This window comes from Mobula birostris, chromosome 8 (assembly GCF_030028105.1).
Source record: "Mobula birostris isolate sMobBir1 chromosome 8, sMobBir1.hap1, whole genome shotgun sequence".
Classification (NCBI taxonomy): Eukaryota; Metazoa; Chordata; class Chondrichthyes; order Myliobatiformes; family Myliobatidae; genus Mobula; species Mobula birostris.
Window position 1 is genome coordinate 107,948,545 of NC_092377.1, and position 17,240 is coordinate 107,965,784.

The following is a 17,240-nucleotide window of genomic DNA, read 5'->3' on the forward strand; positions in this document are numbered from 1 at the left end:
ACAAATATTTCACCATGTGTTTTGATGTATATGTGATAAGTAAATTGATGTATATGTGATAAGTAAATCTAAATCTTATTACGATCAAAGAGGAACTGCAGAGTCAGTCTGCTGACACTGTTGCCTATTTGAGAACTCAATCGTTCATCAAAGGGACGGGCCAACTGGCTTTGAGATAGATCAGACGAGGGAGTGCTGAGCTTGTAAATGTGTGATCCCCTCACTCAACCTCTGTCACGTTGTTCACTATACCTACAAGAATTATTCAGTTTGAATGCATTGATTTTTGGACACTGCCTTTCTCATTAATTCTATTTTTACTTTTCAGAGGGACGTGAAACTGAACGCTGTCCTGTTTACAGGAGATATTTTGAATTTTATGTACTGGAGTCAAAGCTTACAGAGTTTCATGGTAAAGTGTGAGAGAAACTGTTAATGTCACTCATGATTTAAAGAGAACAGTACTAGTGCCTTACTAATCCCTGTCTAGTAATGTAATCTGAATCGTAGTCACAGCTAATATTTGAGGTAGTTATTTCCATGTTTGGTTAAGTCTGCACAAGCTGTCACCTATCCTAAAATCAGTGAAAATGTCAGCACATTCTGCAGAATAATTTGTTGAGAAATAAACTACTGTAAATGGGAGTTGTCAGCAATAAGAGAGAAAGGTACTGTGGTAACTTTAAACATATTGCCTAGAGTTTAAACAAAGCTCATTTTCATTTTTTTCAGGGAGATTTTTTATTTTTACTTTCTTTCAGGTGGATAAATGATATTACATGGAAACAGCTCTAACAGTGCTCACCAATTATTCAAATACAACCATCTGCTGGGGGAGAATTTCATCAAGATAGATGGTGCTATGAAGTTAGCCAGTGAGTGGGATGGGTATCACTCATACAAACACGTCATCCAGTCTTCCAATCAAGTGCCATAATATTGATCAGTATTATTCTATATTTAGGAATACAACCAACTCCTAGTCACCCCTGTTTTCCTTATTTACCTTTGAACTTGTCCCAAAAGTGCTAGGCAAACTCAGAGGTGGATAAGTCACCTGGACCAGATGGACTACATCCCAGAGTCCTGAGAGAGGTTGCTGAAGAGACAATGGATGCCTCGATCATGATCTTTAAAGAATCACTTGATCCTGGCATGGTCCTGGAGGACTGGAAGATTGCAAATGTTACAGCACTCTTTAAGAAGGGAAGGAGGCAAAAGAAAGGAAATTATAGTCCAGTTAGCTTGTAGTGGTTAGTGGTTGGGAAAGTGTTGGAGTCTATTATTAAGGATGAGGTTTTGAGCTACTTGGAGACTAATGATAACATAAGTCAGCATGGTTTCTGTGAAGGGAAATCTTGCCTCACAAATCAGTTGCAGTTCTTCGAGGAAGTAACAAGCAAGGTTGACAAAAGGAGAGGCAGTGGATGTCATTTACTTGGATTTTCAGAAGACATTTGATAAGGTACCACACATGAGGCTGCTTAACAAGATAAAATCCCATGGCGTTGCAGAAACAATAATGGCATGGATAGTGGAATGGCTGACAGGCAGGAGGCAGCGATTGAGAATAAAAGGGGCCTTTTCTGTTTGGCTGCCAGTGATTAGTGGTGTTCCTCAGGGGTCAGTATTGGGACCTGTACTTTTCACATTGCTTGTCATTGGGAGATGGAATACAGTGTTGGAAAATGTATGATTATGCATTTTGGTAAAATGAACAATTGTGCAGACTTTTATCTAAATGAGTAAATTCAAACATCAGAGGTTCAAGACTCCCAGAAAGTTAATTTACAGGTTGAGGCTGTGGTAAAGAAAGCAAATGCAATGTTGGCATTTATTTCAAGGGAATAGAATATAAAAGCAAGGAGATAATGCAGAGCCTTTATAAGACACTAGTCAGGCCACACTTCGTCAACAGTTTTGGTCCCCATATCTCAGAAAGGATGTGTTGTCATTGGACAGAGTCCAGAGGAGGTTCACGAGGATGATTCCAGGCATGAAGGGGTTAACATATGAGGAACGTTTGGCAGCTTTGAGCCTGTACTCAAACTGAAATCTAGAAGAGTGTGGGGGGGATCTCATTGAAACCTACCAAATGTTGAAAAGACTGGATAATGTGGATGTGGAGAGGATATTTCCTATGCTGGGGTATCCAGAACTAGAGGGCACAGCCTCAAGATTGAGGGGGTGACCTTTGGGAACGGAGGTAAACAAGAATTTTTTTAGTTCGAGAGTAGTGAATCTGTGGAATGCTCTACCACAGACTGCGGTGGAGGCCAAGTCTGTGAGTATATTTAAAGCAGAAGTTGATAGATTCCTGATTGGTCGGGGTATCAAAGGATATGGTGAGAAGGCAGGTGTGTGGGGTTGAGTGGGATCTGGGATCAACCATGATGGAATGGTGGAGCAGACTTAATGGGCTGAATGGCCTAATTCTCCTGTGTCTTATGGTCACTGGTGCTGTAATAGCATTATGTTAACCATTGCACTACCGTGTCACCCCATCACCTTGTTCATCTGCCCTGTTTTTCCCCTTCGCCAGTGTTATTCTACAGTTTCAGTTCATGCAAAACCATCACCTTATAAAACGGTGGGCCATGTTCCAGCTTGGTTTTCCGCAGTATAGAGCACAGCTTGTGCCCGTACCCAAAAGGAAGGATTTCTTCCCTCGATGAAGTTTACATGGGTTGCTGACTTTCCTATAAAACTAATAGGCAGTGGGGTGGGAGGGGGGATGTCAGGGTAGCCACAGCTCCATGATGGCTGTGAACTTGCAGGTTGACAGGAACTCAAACTTCCTCCTGAGATCCATCCAACATGGAGAGTGTGTCATGTCTGGCACCAGGCATAGTGGCAGAACTGGTGGTGACACTGCCTCACACACCCCATTTCAATTCGGGCTCGTCTGTTCTCATTGTGAATGCACGGGTTACCTGTAGGAGCTCCACTTTCATCCCACAGTCCATCTGGTGTGCCGTTTGGTCAACTGGTTAATGTAAATTGTTCCTTAGTGTAGGTAAGTGGCTCAGGAATTTAAGGGGAGTTGATGAGCATGTCCCAGAGGGAATAAGTTACAGAAGTAGTAGGAAGTAGGGAGGGGGAGAATGGATTGTTCGGAGGGCCAGAATGGACATGATGGGCTGAGTAGCCACTTCTCATAATAAGTATATAAGACTAATTTGAGACGAGGCAAATTCCTGACTGCCACTGCCTGCAATTTAACATAACTTTTTGAAGAGCTGGTACTATCAGGATGGGCAGTAAGGCTCTCTGAGTGATCTTCCCCCTTGTGGACTCCCTTCCAGGTTTCTGTCTTGGTGGACACAGGCACTTGTTCCTCAGCTTCAAGGACTCTGGGATAGAACTGAAGCTGCAAGTTACAGTAGTATTTGAGGGAAGAGGGAAGAAAATATGTCCAGTATTTTGACTCAGTCATGGGAGATTATTTCTGTCTGAGAAGGAGCAAGCAGTTAACTTTAATAGAAAAACTCCTTAGCTGCTTTGTAACTTTACTGAAAGGCCTGGATTGTTGCCTTTAGAGTTAAACGGTCTTTTAGTCAGAAGTGAATGGTGGTCAGCTCCTGTGTAACCATCTTTTCACCCTCTTCCACTTGACACCAGTCAGAGTCAGACTAGTTTAGTGTCATATACATAAGTGCAATGAGCTCCCTTGCTTATGTGAAGCTCTGTGAGTAAACGATGTACAGAGTAATATAAATACAGAAATCCACAATATTTAGACCAGTACAGCACAGGAGCAAACTCTTTGACTGAAACAATTAAAGTAGTAATCAAATGTCCAGCTAATCTTTTCTGTCTACACATTGTCCATATCCTTCCATTTTTCTCATATTCATGTGCCTATCTAAACGTCTCGTAAAAGTCATTAATACATCTGCATCTAGCAGCACATTCAGGTACCCACCATTCTCAGTGCTTTAAAAAAAAACTTGCCCCTCTCATCTCCTTTAAAATTACCTCCTCTCACCTTAAGTACATACCCTCTGGTATGATACATTTCAATCCTGGGGAAACAATTTTGTGTGTCTACTCTATCTCTGCCTCTCATAATCTTATAAATCTTCATCAGATCTCCCCTCAGCCTCTGCTGCTCCAGAGAAAACAGCACAAATTTTTCCAACCCCTTGTTACAGTACGTGCCCTCTATTCCAGGCAGCATCCTGGTGAACCTTTCCTGCACCCTCTCCAAAGCCCTGACATCCTTCCTATAGCGGGGCGACCAGAACTATGTGCAATCCTCCAAATGCAGCCCAACTAGAGTTTTATAAAGCTGCAACATAACTTCCTGACTTTTGAACTCAGTGCCTCGACTAATAAAGGCAAGCACACCACATGCCTTGTTAACTGCCCTATCAACCTGTGTAGCTATTTTCAGGGGGCTATGAACTTGGGCCCCAAGATTCCTCTGCTCTTCAACACTGTTAGGATTTTGCCCGTAGCAGTGCACTGTCTCTGTCTGAGGTTACAGCAGATGTTTTTATTTGTGCTGTTCCCAGGGGTTTTCTGTGATACAGGAAGCTTGTTGTGGCCATGCTCATAACAAGTCCCATCCATAACCTGCCCTTTTGCTGGAATGTGGTGTTGGCATATCTAGTTCTGCCACATAAAGTCACAGCAGATTGGATTTTGTTCCACATCAGTCTTGCATCTATAGTTTCTTTTGCTCAGATTATAGCATCTGTTAGTCTTTTATGTGGCATGCCTGTCCACTTAAGGAGTGTTATCCTTCAGTGGGCTACCATGGTCCAGGTCTTGCCCATGACAGCACACAGAATGAAGAGAGGTAAGGGAAACTAGGTTCCCTTTCTGTTCCCCGTCACAGTGAAGGTACGTCAGCATCGTACCACTTTTCAGCACGCTCAGACCCACCACCTACACAGTATTGGATCGCTCTTCAGTGCTGGGGAATATTGGATTTATGAGCATTGTACAGCTGGCTGGTGACCACTCAGTTGCTCCATGTACATGGCTGTGTATTGGTGTTTAGTGTGCCCTGGCCATGACGTTACATTCACTGTTCCTCGGCTGGGTGCAGGCCCAATGTGCACCTTTTATTATTCTGCTCCCAAGTGTGCTCATGGCTCCAGCATTAATGGGCAGTGGATTGTTCCTTAGTGCATTAAGATCTGCTGCAAATTCGAATGCAAAATGGGTCATTTAGTTAGTAAAGCCTACTGTTGTCATACCTTCTCTTGTGGTGGATTTTGTGTAGAACTGAACCTAAGAAGCTCTAATCTAATCTAAAAATGAAATTGTGCCTGGGTAGTAGTAACTTCTTGATTTTCAACATGGTATCTGAACTGAGGCTTTTTGAAAGTTGAAAATCCAGTGATGTAAATTTGTAGCAGTTTATCAATTATCAATGAATGTAGACCTGAGTAGGTTTTGTTTTGTCTGTTGTGTTTTACATATGTGTTTCCTCAAGGAACTTTGGGAATGCAAGCAAACATCATTTTGGCTCTATGCTTTTATCTGTAGAAAGCAAGTTCTGGATGGCAATGCTGATCCTAAATTTTTATTAAGGCTGTATAACTTTATTTCAGAGGTATAGCCATTTTTAGATAATATACACTAAATATAGACTCAATTGAATGCAACCTGATTAGATCCTGAAAGAGTCAGAAGCAGACAGTATTTGAGGGCTGAGTCAGGGTTTGAGGTTTTTAAACTAATTACGTTGTTTCCAAACAGTACTTGGTTGAATCTCCTCATCTTCAGTCTCTGCTGATCAGTTTCATTTCCAATATGCAAGCTTTATGTTTTGTATTTTTGCTAACATTTTGGGTTGAAAGTTATAAGAATGCATCAATGTCAGGGGCTCATTTTCTGGTTTGTGTGTTTTTAGGATCTTTCCCAGATGCACAGCTCCCTTCAAAGAGACTCATTGGGCCCAAGAACTGTGAATTTTTGAAATCCAAACGAGAGGAGTTTCAAGAGTATCTGCAGGTGTGTGTCCTATAACTTGCACATGTATTATAGTGAGCTTTATTAGTTTATATATTAAATTATTTTTATTTGTGTATTGATTTTCTTTATTACCTATATATCAAGGTAATGATCATGAGTGTGACGATCAGTTCAGTTGTCGATTGTGTTTATCTGATGTTTCTTTTCTCTTCCATCTTTGCTCCTTTCCACCTCCACTGAATGATTTCTGTGCTACAAAACCAACCTTTTGGCTGCCTCAAAAGCCCACAAATAGTTAATTCTTCAAACTGAATCTAGAGAGTACTGAAGCTGATTGATGTACTTCTGTGGCCCTTTGGTTGACATCAGCAAACTACGCACAGACCAGGGCAAGAACACTGAAGACTCTTCCAGTCCGATTTGATACGCAAGGCAATTTCATCCATCTTATCTCATTCACCAAAAGATAAAGTAAACTTTGCAGCTCATAATTGGCAGAAATAGACTCAGGTTTTCTTTTATTGTGACATCAGTATTAATTACTGATCAAATGAAATTCTTATTGATATGAGTTAGTTTGTTGTAATCTGTGCATCATCATTCCTCTTTTTCATTTTTTTAAACTTAGGATTGCCTTTCTCCAAGGTTTAGGAGTTCAGTTTTACTCAGATGTATTCTGAGTTTAATCTTCACGGATGACAGATCATTCTTGAACTTTCTCCAGTGAATACTTTCCTTGTGTTTATGTTAGCCATAATGGACAAAGTTCTGTAAATCAGATCCAGCCATGGTAATCTGCTCATTCAGCTTTACGTCTTTAGTAAACCAGTTTATCATTTTGTTGATTATTGCCAGTCTGTTGTCTAAAGTCATGCCATAAATTGGTTCCAGAGTTTCCACACCTTGTATATCGCTGATTCTGTACAGTAATTTTACAGCTCTTTGGTCCGTAAATATAATTTACCTGTACGGTAGCACTGCAGATTTGTCCAACTTGCTTGGCTGCTTCCTCTTGCAACTTCTCTCATTCAAGTGAGTTCTCCATAAATAGTGGTATCACTGTATGCAGTCAGGACTTAGAAGGCCTGTACACAGCCAGGACACTCGTCTGGGATGTGCAGGGCTTGTCTGGAGTCGTGCGTGCAGAGTGCAATAATGTACCAATAAAGTTACAATGCAAGTAACTTTCTTTTATTGAAAAGAAAACCAGCACCCATGAAAGTAAAATTAAAAATACTACAGTTGAATATATAAAGACACAAGTGATTGCAGGTGCTGGAATCTAGAGCAGTAAACAATTTGCTAGAGAAACTCAGCAGGTTGAGCAGCATCTGTGGGGAGAGGGAGAAACTGTTGATGTTTCAGGTCGAGACCCTCTACAAATGCTGGTCGACCTGCTGAGTTCCACAAACACTGCAGATACTTGGAATCTGAAATAAAACCAAAAAATGCTTGAATTACTCAGCAGGGGACATGAGCAGTGTTAACATTTCAGGATGAACATACTTTGCAAGACTTTTTGAAGTTCTTCTTCACATGCTCTCAGGAACTGGTAATGGACAGAGGAAGCTAGGAGTGTGAGTGCATAGTTAATTGAAAGCAGCGTCATAGGGAGACAGGATGGTTAAAAAGGCATTAGCAAGCAGGCCTTCATCAGTCAGAGCACTAAGTTCAGGATTTGGGGATTCCAGTTACAAACTAGAGAGAGTGCAGAGAAGATTTACAAGGATGTTACCTGGACTAGAGGACCTGAGTTATGAGGAGAGGTTGGCCAGGCTGGGTCTTTATTCCTTGGAACATTAAAGAATGAGGGACCGTCTTATTGGAATGTTTAAAATTATGAGATAAGTCGATAAGGTAGATGGTAACTATCTTTTCCCCAGGGTTGGGGGTCCAAAACCATTATATTTTGGGTGAAAGGAGAAAGATTTAAAAGGGACCTGAGGGGCAGCAATTTCACGCAGAGGGTAGTGAATACATGGAACGAGCTGCCAGAGGAAGTGGTTGAGGTAGGAGCACTGGTATAATTTAAGAAGCACTTGTACAGGTACCTGGAAGGGTTGGGTTTAAAAGAGGTATAGGCCAAATACAGAAAATTGGGACTGACTGGTCAGCATAGACTGGTTTGGCTGAAGGTTTGTATATATGCTGTAAACTGAAAGATGATTCACAAAGTCAAGGCTAGACCTGGGGGGAAAACTAAAAACTTCAAGGGAAGAGCCTGTATTCAGTACGCCTCAAAGTTGCTGGTGAACGCAGTAGGCCAGGCAGCATCTCTAGGAAGTGGTACAGTCGACGTTTCGGGCCGAGACCCTTCGTCAGGACTAACTGAAGGAAGAGCTAGTAAAAGATTTGAAAGTGGGAGGGGGAGGGGGAGATCTGAAATGATAGGAGAAGACAGGAGGGGGAGGGATGGAGCCAAGAGCTGGACGGGTGGTTGGCAAAAGGGATATGAGAAGATCATGGGACAGGAGACCCAGGGAGAAGGAAAAGGGGGAGTGGGGGGAAAAGCCCAGAGGATGGGCAAGGAGTATAGTCAGAGGGACAGAGAGAGAAAAAGGAGAGAGAGAGAAAGAATGTGTGTATATAAATAAATAACGGATGGGGTACGAGGGGGAGGGGGAGCATTAGCGGAAGTTAGAGAAGTCAATGTTCATGCCATCAGGTTGGAGGCTACCCAGGCGGAATATAAGGTGTTGTTCCTCCAACCTGAGTGTGGCTTGGTCTTTACAGTAGAGGAGGCCGTGAATAGACATGTCAGAATGGGAATGGGATGTAGAATTAAAATGTGTGGCCACTGGGAGATCCTGCTTTCTCTGGTGGACAGAGCGTAAGTGTCGGCCGGAAACGTTGACTGTACCGCTTCCTAGAGATGCTGCCTGGCCTGCTGCGTTCACCAGCAACTTTGATGTGTGTTGCTTGAATTTCCAGCATCTACAGAATTCCTCGAATTTACGTTCAATATGCCTGTTAGTTTATGATGGGATGTTGCTTTCTGAAGTTGAATGTACTGTATCTCAGAAGGCAGTGGGTGATATCACACCTCGGTGAACACTGACTGCTTCATGAGACTTGTTTTCACACGTGACTGCCTAAAAATTGCACCTGTTTACTGGGATGTAACATTGTAATATGGCCTGTATGAAAGACTATTAGATCTCTGGCATGTTGGGAACGTCTGTTCAGGGGCAAGATTAAAAGCTCTGCAGTTATGGTTTAGGCTGCAACTTCAGTTCATATGGTCACTTTTTTAAAAATGAGATAACCATCACACCAGCAAACTCGCTCTCGCTTCTCAGCTCATCACTTCATACTCCCACTTGCATGTGTTTATTCATAACTACCTCATTCTGACGTTATTTGTGCCCTGCTTGAACCCTTCTACTGCCAAAGCCTGCATATGTGGTTTTACTAAGCCTGGATTGAACTATTCTGCTCTCCTGACTGCCTCCCACTTTTGCCCCTTGGAATCCTCTAGATGGGGGGGCAGGTTCCCAACCTTTGTTATGCCATGGACCCCTACCATTAACCAAGGGCTCTGTGGACCTCAGATTGGGAACCTGTGCTGTCGACATTCAAATCTCTGCAATTGTCCTAGTTTATGCAAGTCCTGCTTGCTTATCAACCCTGCATTCATAGACCTATGAATCCTATCAGTTGTGCCTTGAACTCAAAGCCCTCGACCCCATATACTAAGCCCTCTATGTCTCTGGAGTCACACCACTCACCTCAGTCCAACAATAGTCTGCAGATTCTGCACTCCTTGAGCATCATCTATGTGTTTTTGAGTATCATGATTTCAGCTGCCTTGTTCTTCCCTGACTCTTTCTGTCTCTTCACCTCTTTCTTCCGAAAAGGTGTTCCTTTGAATGTACTTATTGTTGGCTGGACTTCGGGCACTTGTCTTCAACTTAAATGTTGTCAGATAGTGTTCTTGGGAACCAGCCCAGGGCATTTATCCACTAAAAGTGCTATATAAATCAACGTGTTTTGTCTCCTGAACAACTGATAAACTCTTTTCAGTTTTGGATACCCTCCCTCCATCTGGTGTGTGCCTGGTATATGCTTCAGCTTATTGTCCAGTGAGTAGCTCCCTGTATGTCTATTTTGGGGCATTCGTTCTTTCTGTATGCCTGAGAGCCATAACATTAGTTCGATACGCATTTTGATGATGGGCTGACCTGCTTCAAGCTGGTTGTGTTCCAAGCCCAGCACAAACCTTGCAGCACTGCGATAGAAGTAGCACTTCTATGCTTGATTTGACTGCCAGAACACCCCGATGATCCTTTGGTCTCTGTATCTGAAGAAGATGTGCGAGGCTGCCAGCAAGAGAGACAATCCAAGGAAAGCATCTGGTCCGGACGGGGTACAATCCATACCCCTGGGGTGCCCAAGAAGACGTAACCTGCCTCAACGGCTATTGCCCAGTGGCACTTACATCCACAGTGATGAAGTGTATTGAGAGGCTGGTGTTGAAGCTTATCAGCTCCTGTCTGAATGGCAACTTTAATCTGCTCCAATTTGCCTAGCGAAGCAACAAGTCCACAGCAGATGCAATCTCGTTGGCTCCTTACATAACCCTGAGACATCTGGATAGCAAAGATGCATACATAGTATGCTCTTAATCAATTACAACTCAGCATTTAATACCATCGTTCTCTCAAAACTGATCAGTAAATTCCAAGACATGAGCCTCAAATTGCCTTGGGCATTTGGATCCTGGATTTCCTCACTTGCAGACCCCAGTTAGTTGGGATTGACTAAAACACTTCCACAATCTCAATCAGCACAGGAGTACCACAGGGCTGGGTACATAGGCCCCTGCTCTTCTTGCTTTACACCAATAACTGTGGCTAAGTACAGCTCCAACACCATGTGCAAGTTTACTGATAAGACCACCATTGTGGGTCGTATCAAAGGTGGTGATAGATCAGAATACAGGAGGGAGATGGAAACCAGAGGTCCAGGAGCCAGTGTTCATCAGAGGCTCCGAGGTGGAGAGAGTCAGTAACCTTAAATTCCCGTGTGTCACTATCTCAGAGGACCAGTCCTGGACGCATCATATAAATATAATTGCAAAGAAAGCACGACAGCGCCTCTACTTCCTCAGGAGTCTGTGGGGATTTGGCATGTCATTAAAAACCTTGACAAACTTCTATAGACGTGTGGTGGAAAGTGTGCTGACTGGCTGCATTACGGCCTTGTATGAGAACACCAATGTCTTTGAGCGGAAAATCCTACAAAAGACAGTGGATTCAACCCAGTACATCATGGGTAAAGCCCTCCCAGCCATTGAGCACATCTACATGAAACTTTGCCATAGAAAAGCAGCATCAGTCATCAGAGATCCTCGGGAGACTTCCAGTAGAGCTCATGGAGTGAAGTCGTGCTCTTGACTCGCTCCATTACCTCTGAGTTTTTTTTCTTATGATCAGCTATATTTAACTAACCATTAAGGTGACTTTTACAATAATCTGAAACAAATTGGGCTTTTTGATATTCGGATGCTTTTAAGGTCTGCTATGTCCAAGAGCGGAAAAAATGGGAAAAACGGCAAACCTCCGGTTAGACCGAAAGGTACCGATCTCCCTCCGACTGAACCACCGTTGACTCTGAAAGCTATATCGGATCTAATTCAAAGGGAAATTTCAACCTCTATAACAGAGCTGATTCATGCGGAAATTTCAATTAATTTCCAGAAAATTGCGGATTCAATCGATAAAATGCAAACATCTATCACGGAACACCAGTCGGCTATGTCTAATCTTCAAAAATCCACGCAACAAAATGAACTCAAGATGGAGAAAATTGAAGAAACAATTACTTCAATGAAGAAAAAACTGGACTTTCTGACTTTTAAAAACTCTGACTTAGAATCCAGAATGCGACGGCAGAATATTCGAATTATTGGTGTTCGTGAAGCTGTTGAATCTGACAACCCTATAAAGTTTTTTTCTCAACTTTTAAAAGATGCATTTCCTACCGTATTTCCTGACCAACCACCGTTATTGGATCGAGCTCACAGAGTTCCATCATATTCGTCTAAGTCAGATAAACCTCGACATGTCATTTTACGTTTTCATTACTTTCAAGACAAGGAGAAGCTGCTTCGATTTGTTCGATCTAAAGGTTATATTAATTTTTTCGATCTTCAGTTCCGATTCGTGGAGGACTTCAGCAAACAGATTCGGGATCAACGGGTTCGTTACAGATCTGTGATGTCGGAACTCTACAAGATGGATTTAAAACCAGCGCTGCTTTACCCTGCGCGTTTAAGGATTCATACACCTGACGGAGCCCTTCGTTTTTTTGAATCTCCATCGGATGCCCAGAGTTATCTGGATCAATTTTCACCTTCAGCATCTTAATCGTAATTTTTAATTATCTCCGTTTGATCGGAGGTTGTGAATCTGTCGTGTTTAATTTTTGGTTGCTTTATATAGGCAGAAAACTTTATTTTTGATTAATTAATATGGTTGCCAAACTTTCTTTCTAACTGCGTCATTCCTTTCTTTTTCCTTGGGGATTATGGGTGGTTATTCCCTCAGCATCATTTCATGTATTTCCTTTGAGGTCTTAAATTTCGTAGTCTTTAAATGTATTTTTTTCTGTAGGTTTTCCTATCTAGTTTATATTAATAATTTCGTTTCTTTTTTTTTGGTTATCATAGGGTCTGTGGTCTGTTACGGTTTTCTTTATATTTTCTGGCTTTTTCTCTGTTTTATATCGTGTTTGTCTTAACTGTTCTACTTTTTTTATTCTTTTACTGTTTTATAACTAGCTGATCTTTTTTATATTTACACTTTTTTTAGTGAGCGTCTATCGGAAGTCATGGGGGTAGTTCTAGTGCTTGCTTCTTTCTGGCGGGTCTGCTTTAGATTTAGCCTTGGGGTCATGGGGTGGGGGGTGGTGGGAGGGGCTTCACGTTTTAGTTTTTTTCTTCTTGGGCTATTTACATTACTGAAGCATTGGTTGCGTTCTCCTACCCGTTATCTCTGGTTTGTTCTGTTCCCTTTCCCGGTTCGTGGGTCGAACCTATCATCAATCCTCTTTTTTGCGGGTTGACTTTAGGGTTTATGGAGTCTATTATTAATTTTGTCTCCTGGAATACTAATGGTCTTAATCATCCTATTAAAAGGAAAAAAGTTTTTAAAGTGTTCCGGAGACTTAAAGCACATGTTCTATTTTTACAAGAGACCCATTTTTACAAGAGACCCATGTGCGGAGGGGGGGACAGACTACGTTTTTTTAAATTCTGGAAGGGACAACAGTTTCATTCGAATTCTAACACTAAGATTCGAGGCGTCTCTATTTTTATAGACTCTTCAGTTACTTTTGTACAACATGATATTATCTCTGATCCGAGTGGTAGATTTCTACTGGTTAGTGGTCTACTGTTCAATAAAAGGTAGTTTTGGTTAACGGTTATGCTCCCAATATGGACTGTCCGGAATTTTATAAATCATTATTTAATCGGTTCCCGAATTTGAATGAGTTTTCATTGATCCGGGGCGGAGATCTTAATACTTGCTTATCTCCAGTTTTGGACCATTCGGCTCCTCTACGGACCTTACCCAATAAATCTGCAACTTTGATTAACTCATTCCTCTCTGATTCTGGGTCGACGGACATTTGGCGTTTTTTGCATCCTCAGGAAAAAGATTTTTCTTTTTTTTCACATGTTCACCATTCCTATTCAAGAATTGATTATTTTTTTATTGACTCTCGGCTTATCTCTTCAGTGATTAAATGTGATTATGATTCTATTACCATTTCGGATCATGCTCCACTTAAGCTTTCTATTAAAATTCAGGTCAATACACAAAATAATAGACAATGGCGTTTTAATTCGTTGCTGCTTCAGGACTCGGATTTTGTTAACTTTATGAATGAACAGATTGATTTCTTTTTTACAATCAACTACACAGAGGATATTTCTGTGAACATTCTTTGGGATACTTTTAAAGCTTATATTCGTGGTCAGATTATCTCATATTCTGCTGCTTTGAGGAAGAAGTTGAAGCAGGAGGAGCTGGTAATTGTGGACAAGATTAAGGAAATTGATAAGAAATATGTTACAGCTCCCTCTGAGGAGCTGTATAAACAAAGAACTGAACTTCAAATGGAACACAGCTTATTACTTTCGTCCTCGATTGTAAGCCAATTAAAGAAAACAAGAAGTGAATTTTATGTACACAGTGACAAAGTTGGTAAACTGTTGGCTAACCAACTGAAGTCTAATTATACTAAATCTCAATCAGATTTATAATCAAAATGATCGACTGATATTTGATCATGCGGAGATCAATCAAACGTTCTTTGATTTTTATTTTTCCTTATATCAATCTGAGTCTTTACGAGACTCTAAATATATGAATGACTTTTTAGATAACCTAGATCTCCCTGAGATTTCACAGGATATGTCTTCTATGCTTGATACTCCCATTACTACTGATGAGATTAAGAATGTTATTTCCTCTATGAACCCGGGGAAAGCTCCTGGCCCTGATGGGTTTACCGTGGAATTTTATAAGTTTTTTGCACCTTCATTAATCCCTTGGTTCTGTAGGGTTTTGGAGGCTTCATTAAAACTTGGTAAACTTCCGGAATCCTTTTATAGAGCGTCAATCTCTCTAATATCAAAGAAGGATAAAGATCCTGCTCAATGTGCATCTTATCGACCAATATCTTTATTAAATGTTGATTCTAAAATTTTTTCTAAATTATTAGCAAACAGATTAGAAAAAGTACTCCCCTTTTATTATTTCGGAAGACCAAACAGGTTTTATTAAAGGTCGTTACTCTTTCTATAACATTTGCACACTGTTAAATATTGTTTATACTTCCTCACAAAATGTTCCTGAGTGTGTTATCCCTTTAGATGCTGAAAAAGCTTTTGATAGAGTAGAATGGACTTACTTATTTAGGGTGCTTGAAATGTTTAATTTTAGCTCGAAATTTATATCCTGGATTAAACTGTTATATCATTCTATTATGGCCTCGGTCCGTACTAACTCTTTAAGCTCACCTTTTTTCCCTCTTTTTCGAGGTACTCGACAAGGTTGTCCTCTTAGTCCGTTATTATTTGATATTGCATTAGAACCTCTTGCAATTGCCATTCGAGAATCTCCAAATATTACTGGGATAACTCGGGGCTTAAAGTCCCATAAAATATCACTCTATGCTGATGACTTACTTTTATATATTTCTAATCCTCAAAAATCCATCCCTGCTGTTTTAGATTTATTAGCACAATTTAGTCTTTTTTCAGGTTATAAATTAAACCTTAGTAAGAGTGAACTTTTTCCGATTAATAAACAACTTCCCTTGTATCATAACTTTCCGTTTAAATTGATTAATAATTATTTCTCATATCTTGGGATTAAAATTACTTGTAAATACAAAAATTTATTTAAGACTAATTTTTTACCCTTAATTGATCATATTACTCAACTTTCATCTAAATGGTTTCCATTATATTTAACTTTGATTGGTCGTATTAATGCAGTTAAGATGTTTATTCTGCCAAAATTTTTATATGTATTTCAGGCATTACCGATTTTTGTTCCAAAATCTTTTTTTGATAAAGTTGACTCTAAAATTTCTTCATTTATTTGGCAAAATAAAAACCCGAGATTGGGTAAAATACATTTACAGAAAGCCAAGAGAGATGGAGGTCTAGCATTACCTAACTTTAGATTCTATTATTGGGCAATTAATATTCGACATATGAAATTTTGGTTACTTGACCAAGATACACTATCCATTCCTAAATGGGTAGTATTGGAATTACATTCTGCTCGGGGCTATGCACTTGGATCTATTTTAGGTTCCTCTCTTCCTTTTGATTTGAAACGCCTCAAACTGGTCTCTAACCCAATAGTTAAATATACCTTGCGTATTTGGTTTCAATTCAGAAAATTTTTTGATCTCAACCAATTTGGGCTAGCGATCCCTATTTTAGGTAACATATTTTTTCCTCCCTCTTTCACGGATCGTGCGTTTCAAATTTGGAAGACTAAGGGTATTTTGCGGTTTTTGGATTTATTTTTAGATGGTTCCCTTATGTCTTCTGAACAATTATCTAATAAATATAATTTACCAAGAATACATTTTTTTAGATATCTCCAAGTTAGAAATTTCCTAAGTACTATACTCTCTTCCTTTCCGATGCTACCTCCTACATATATTTTAGATACTATAATTAACCTTAATCCATGTCAGAAAGGTGTAACGGTTATTGTTTATAATATTATTTTGAAACTTAGGAAAGCTCCATTTGATAAGATTAGGTCAGATTGGGAACAAGAATTGGGTTCTATTATTTCCGTGGATGACTGGGGTCAGATTTTACAATTAGTCAATACTTCCTCTATCTGTGCTAAACATTCCCTAATTCAATTTAAAGTTGTTCATAGAGCACATATGTCCAAAGATAAATTAGCTCATTTCTATTCTCATGTTAATCCTTTTTGTGATAGATGTCCAGGGCAGATAGCCTCTTTAACTCATATGTTTTGGTCTTGTCCTACTCTGGAAACTTTTTGGAGAGACATTTTATCTCAAAGGTATTGAATATGGATCTCTCTCCTCATCCTATTACTGCTATCTTTGGATTACCTAAAATTTCCAGTAATCTTTCCCCTTCAGCCCGTAGAATGATTACATTTCTTACTTTAATGGCGAAAAGATGTATCTTACAACATTGGAAAGAGCTTAATGCTCCAACTACCTTTTTTCGGTTTTCCCAGACGATATTATGCTTAAATTTGGAGAAAATTAGAAGTAACCTTTATGATTCCTCACTTAAATTAGAACAGACCTGGAGATCTTTTATTCAATATTTTCATTTAATGTAATTTTTTTTCTCTTTTGTTCCATATTTATATTCCCTTCTTGCCTTTTTTTTTAACTGTTTTTAATGGAGGTCGGGTTTAAGGACGTGATTTTAAGTTCTTTAACTCTATTTGGTTCCAAGTTAGCCCATTGCTTTGCTTTGCTTTTAGTTTAGTTGCACGGTGGGTTTTTTTTGGGGGGTCTTTTTTTGGGTTTTTTTTTCCTTTTCTCTATTGATATATATATATATATATATATTAGTATACTATTATCTTACCATATTATTTTATGTTTAAATTGCACTGTTTGTATCAATTTTTTCTTCTGTATTAATATCTCTCGTAATTTCTAACAGTGTATTAGTGCCTTTATGGTTTACCCTTTGTATACTTATTCAATAAAAAGATTTAAAAAGAAAGAAAGAGATCCTCACCATGCAGACCATGCACTTTTCTCACTATTGCCATCAGATAGAA

The 17,240-nt window shown here is 39.9% G+C and overlaps 1 protein-coding gene across 3 annotated transcripts in view; it reads left to right on the plus strand.

The window, feature by feature from the left end:
- Positions 1-17,240, plus strand: part of snx14 (sorting nexin 14) — a 172,275-nt gene that overhangs the window by 103,056 nt on the left and 51,979 nt on the right. For all 3 annotated transcript variants that reach the window (XM_072265914.1, XM_072265915.1, XM_072265916.1), the window contains 2 exons: positions 329-412; positions 5,867-5,967. In XM_072265914.1, the coding sequence (XP_072122015.1) occupies positions 329-412; positions 5,867-5,967 (185 nt within the window). The remainder of the gene's footprint in view (positions 1-328; positions 413-5,866; positions 5,968-17,240) is intronic.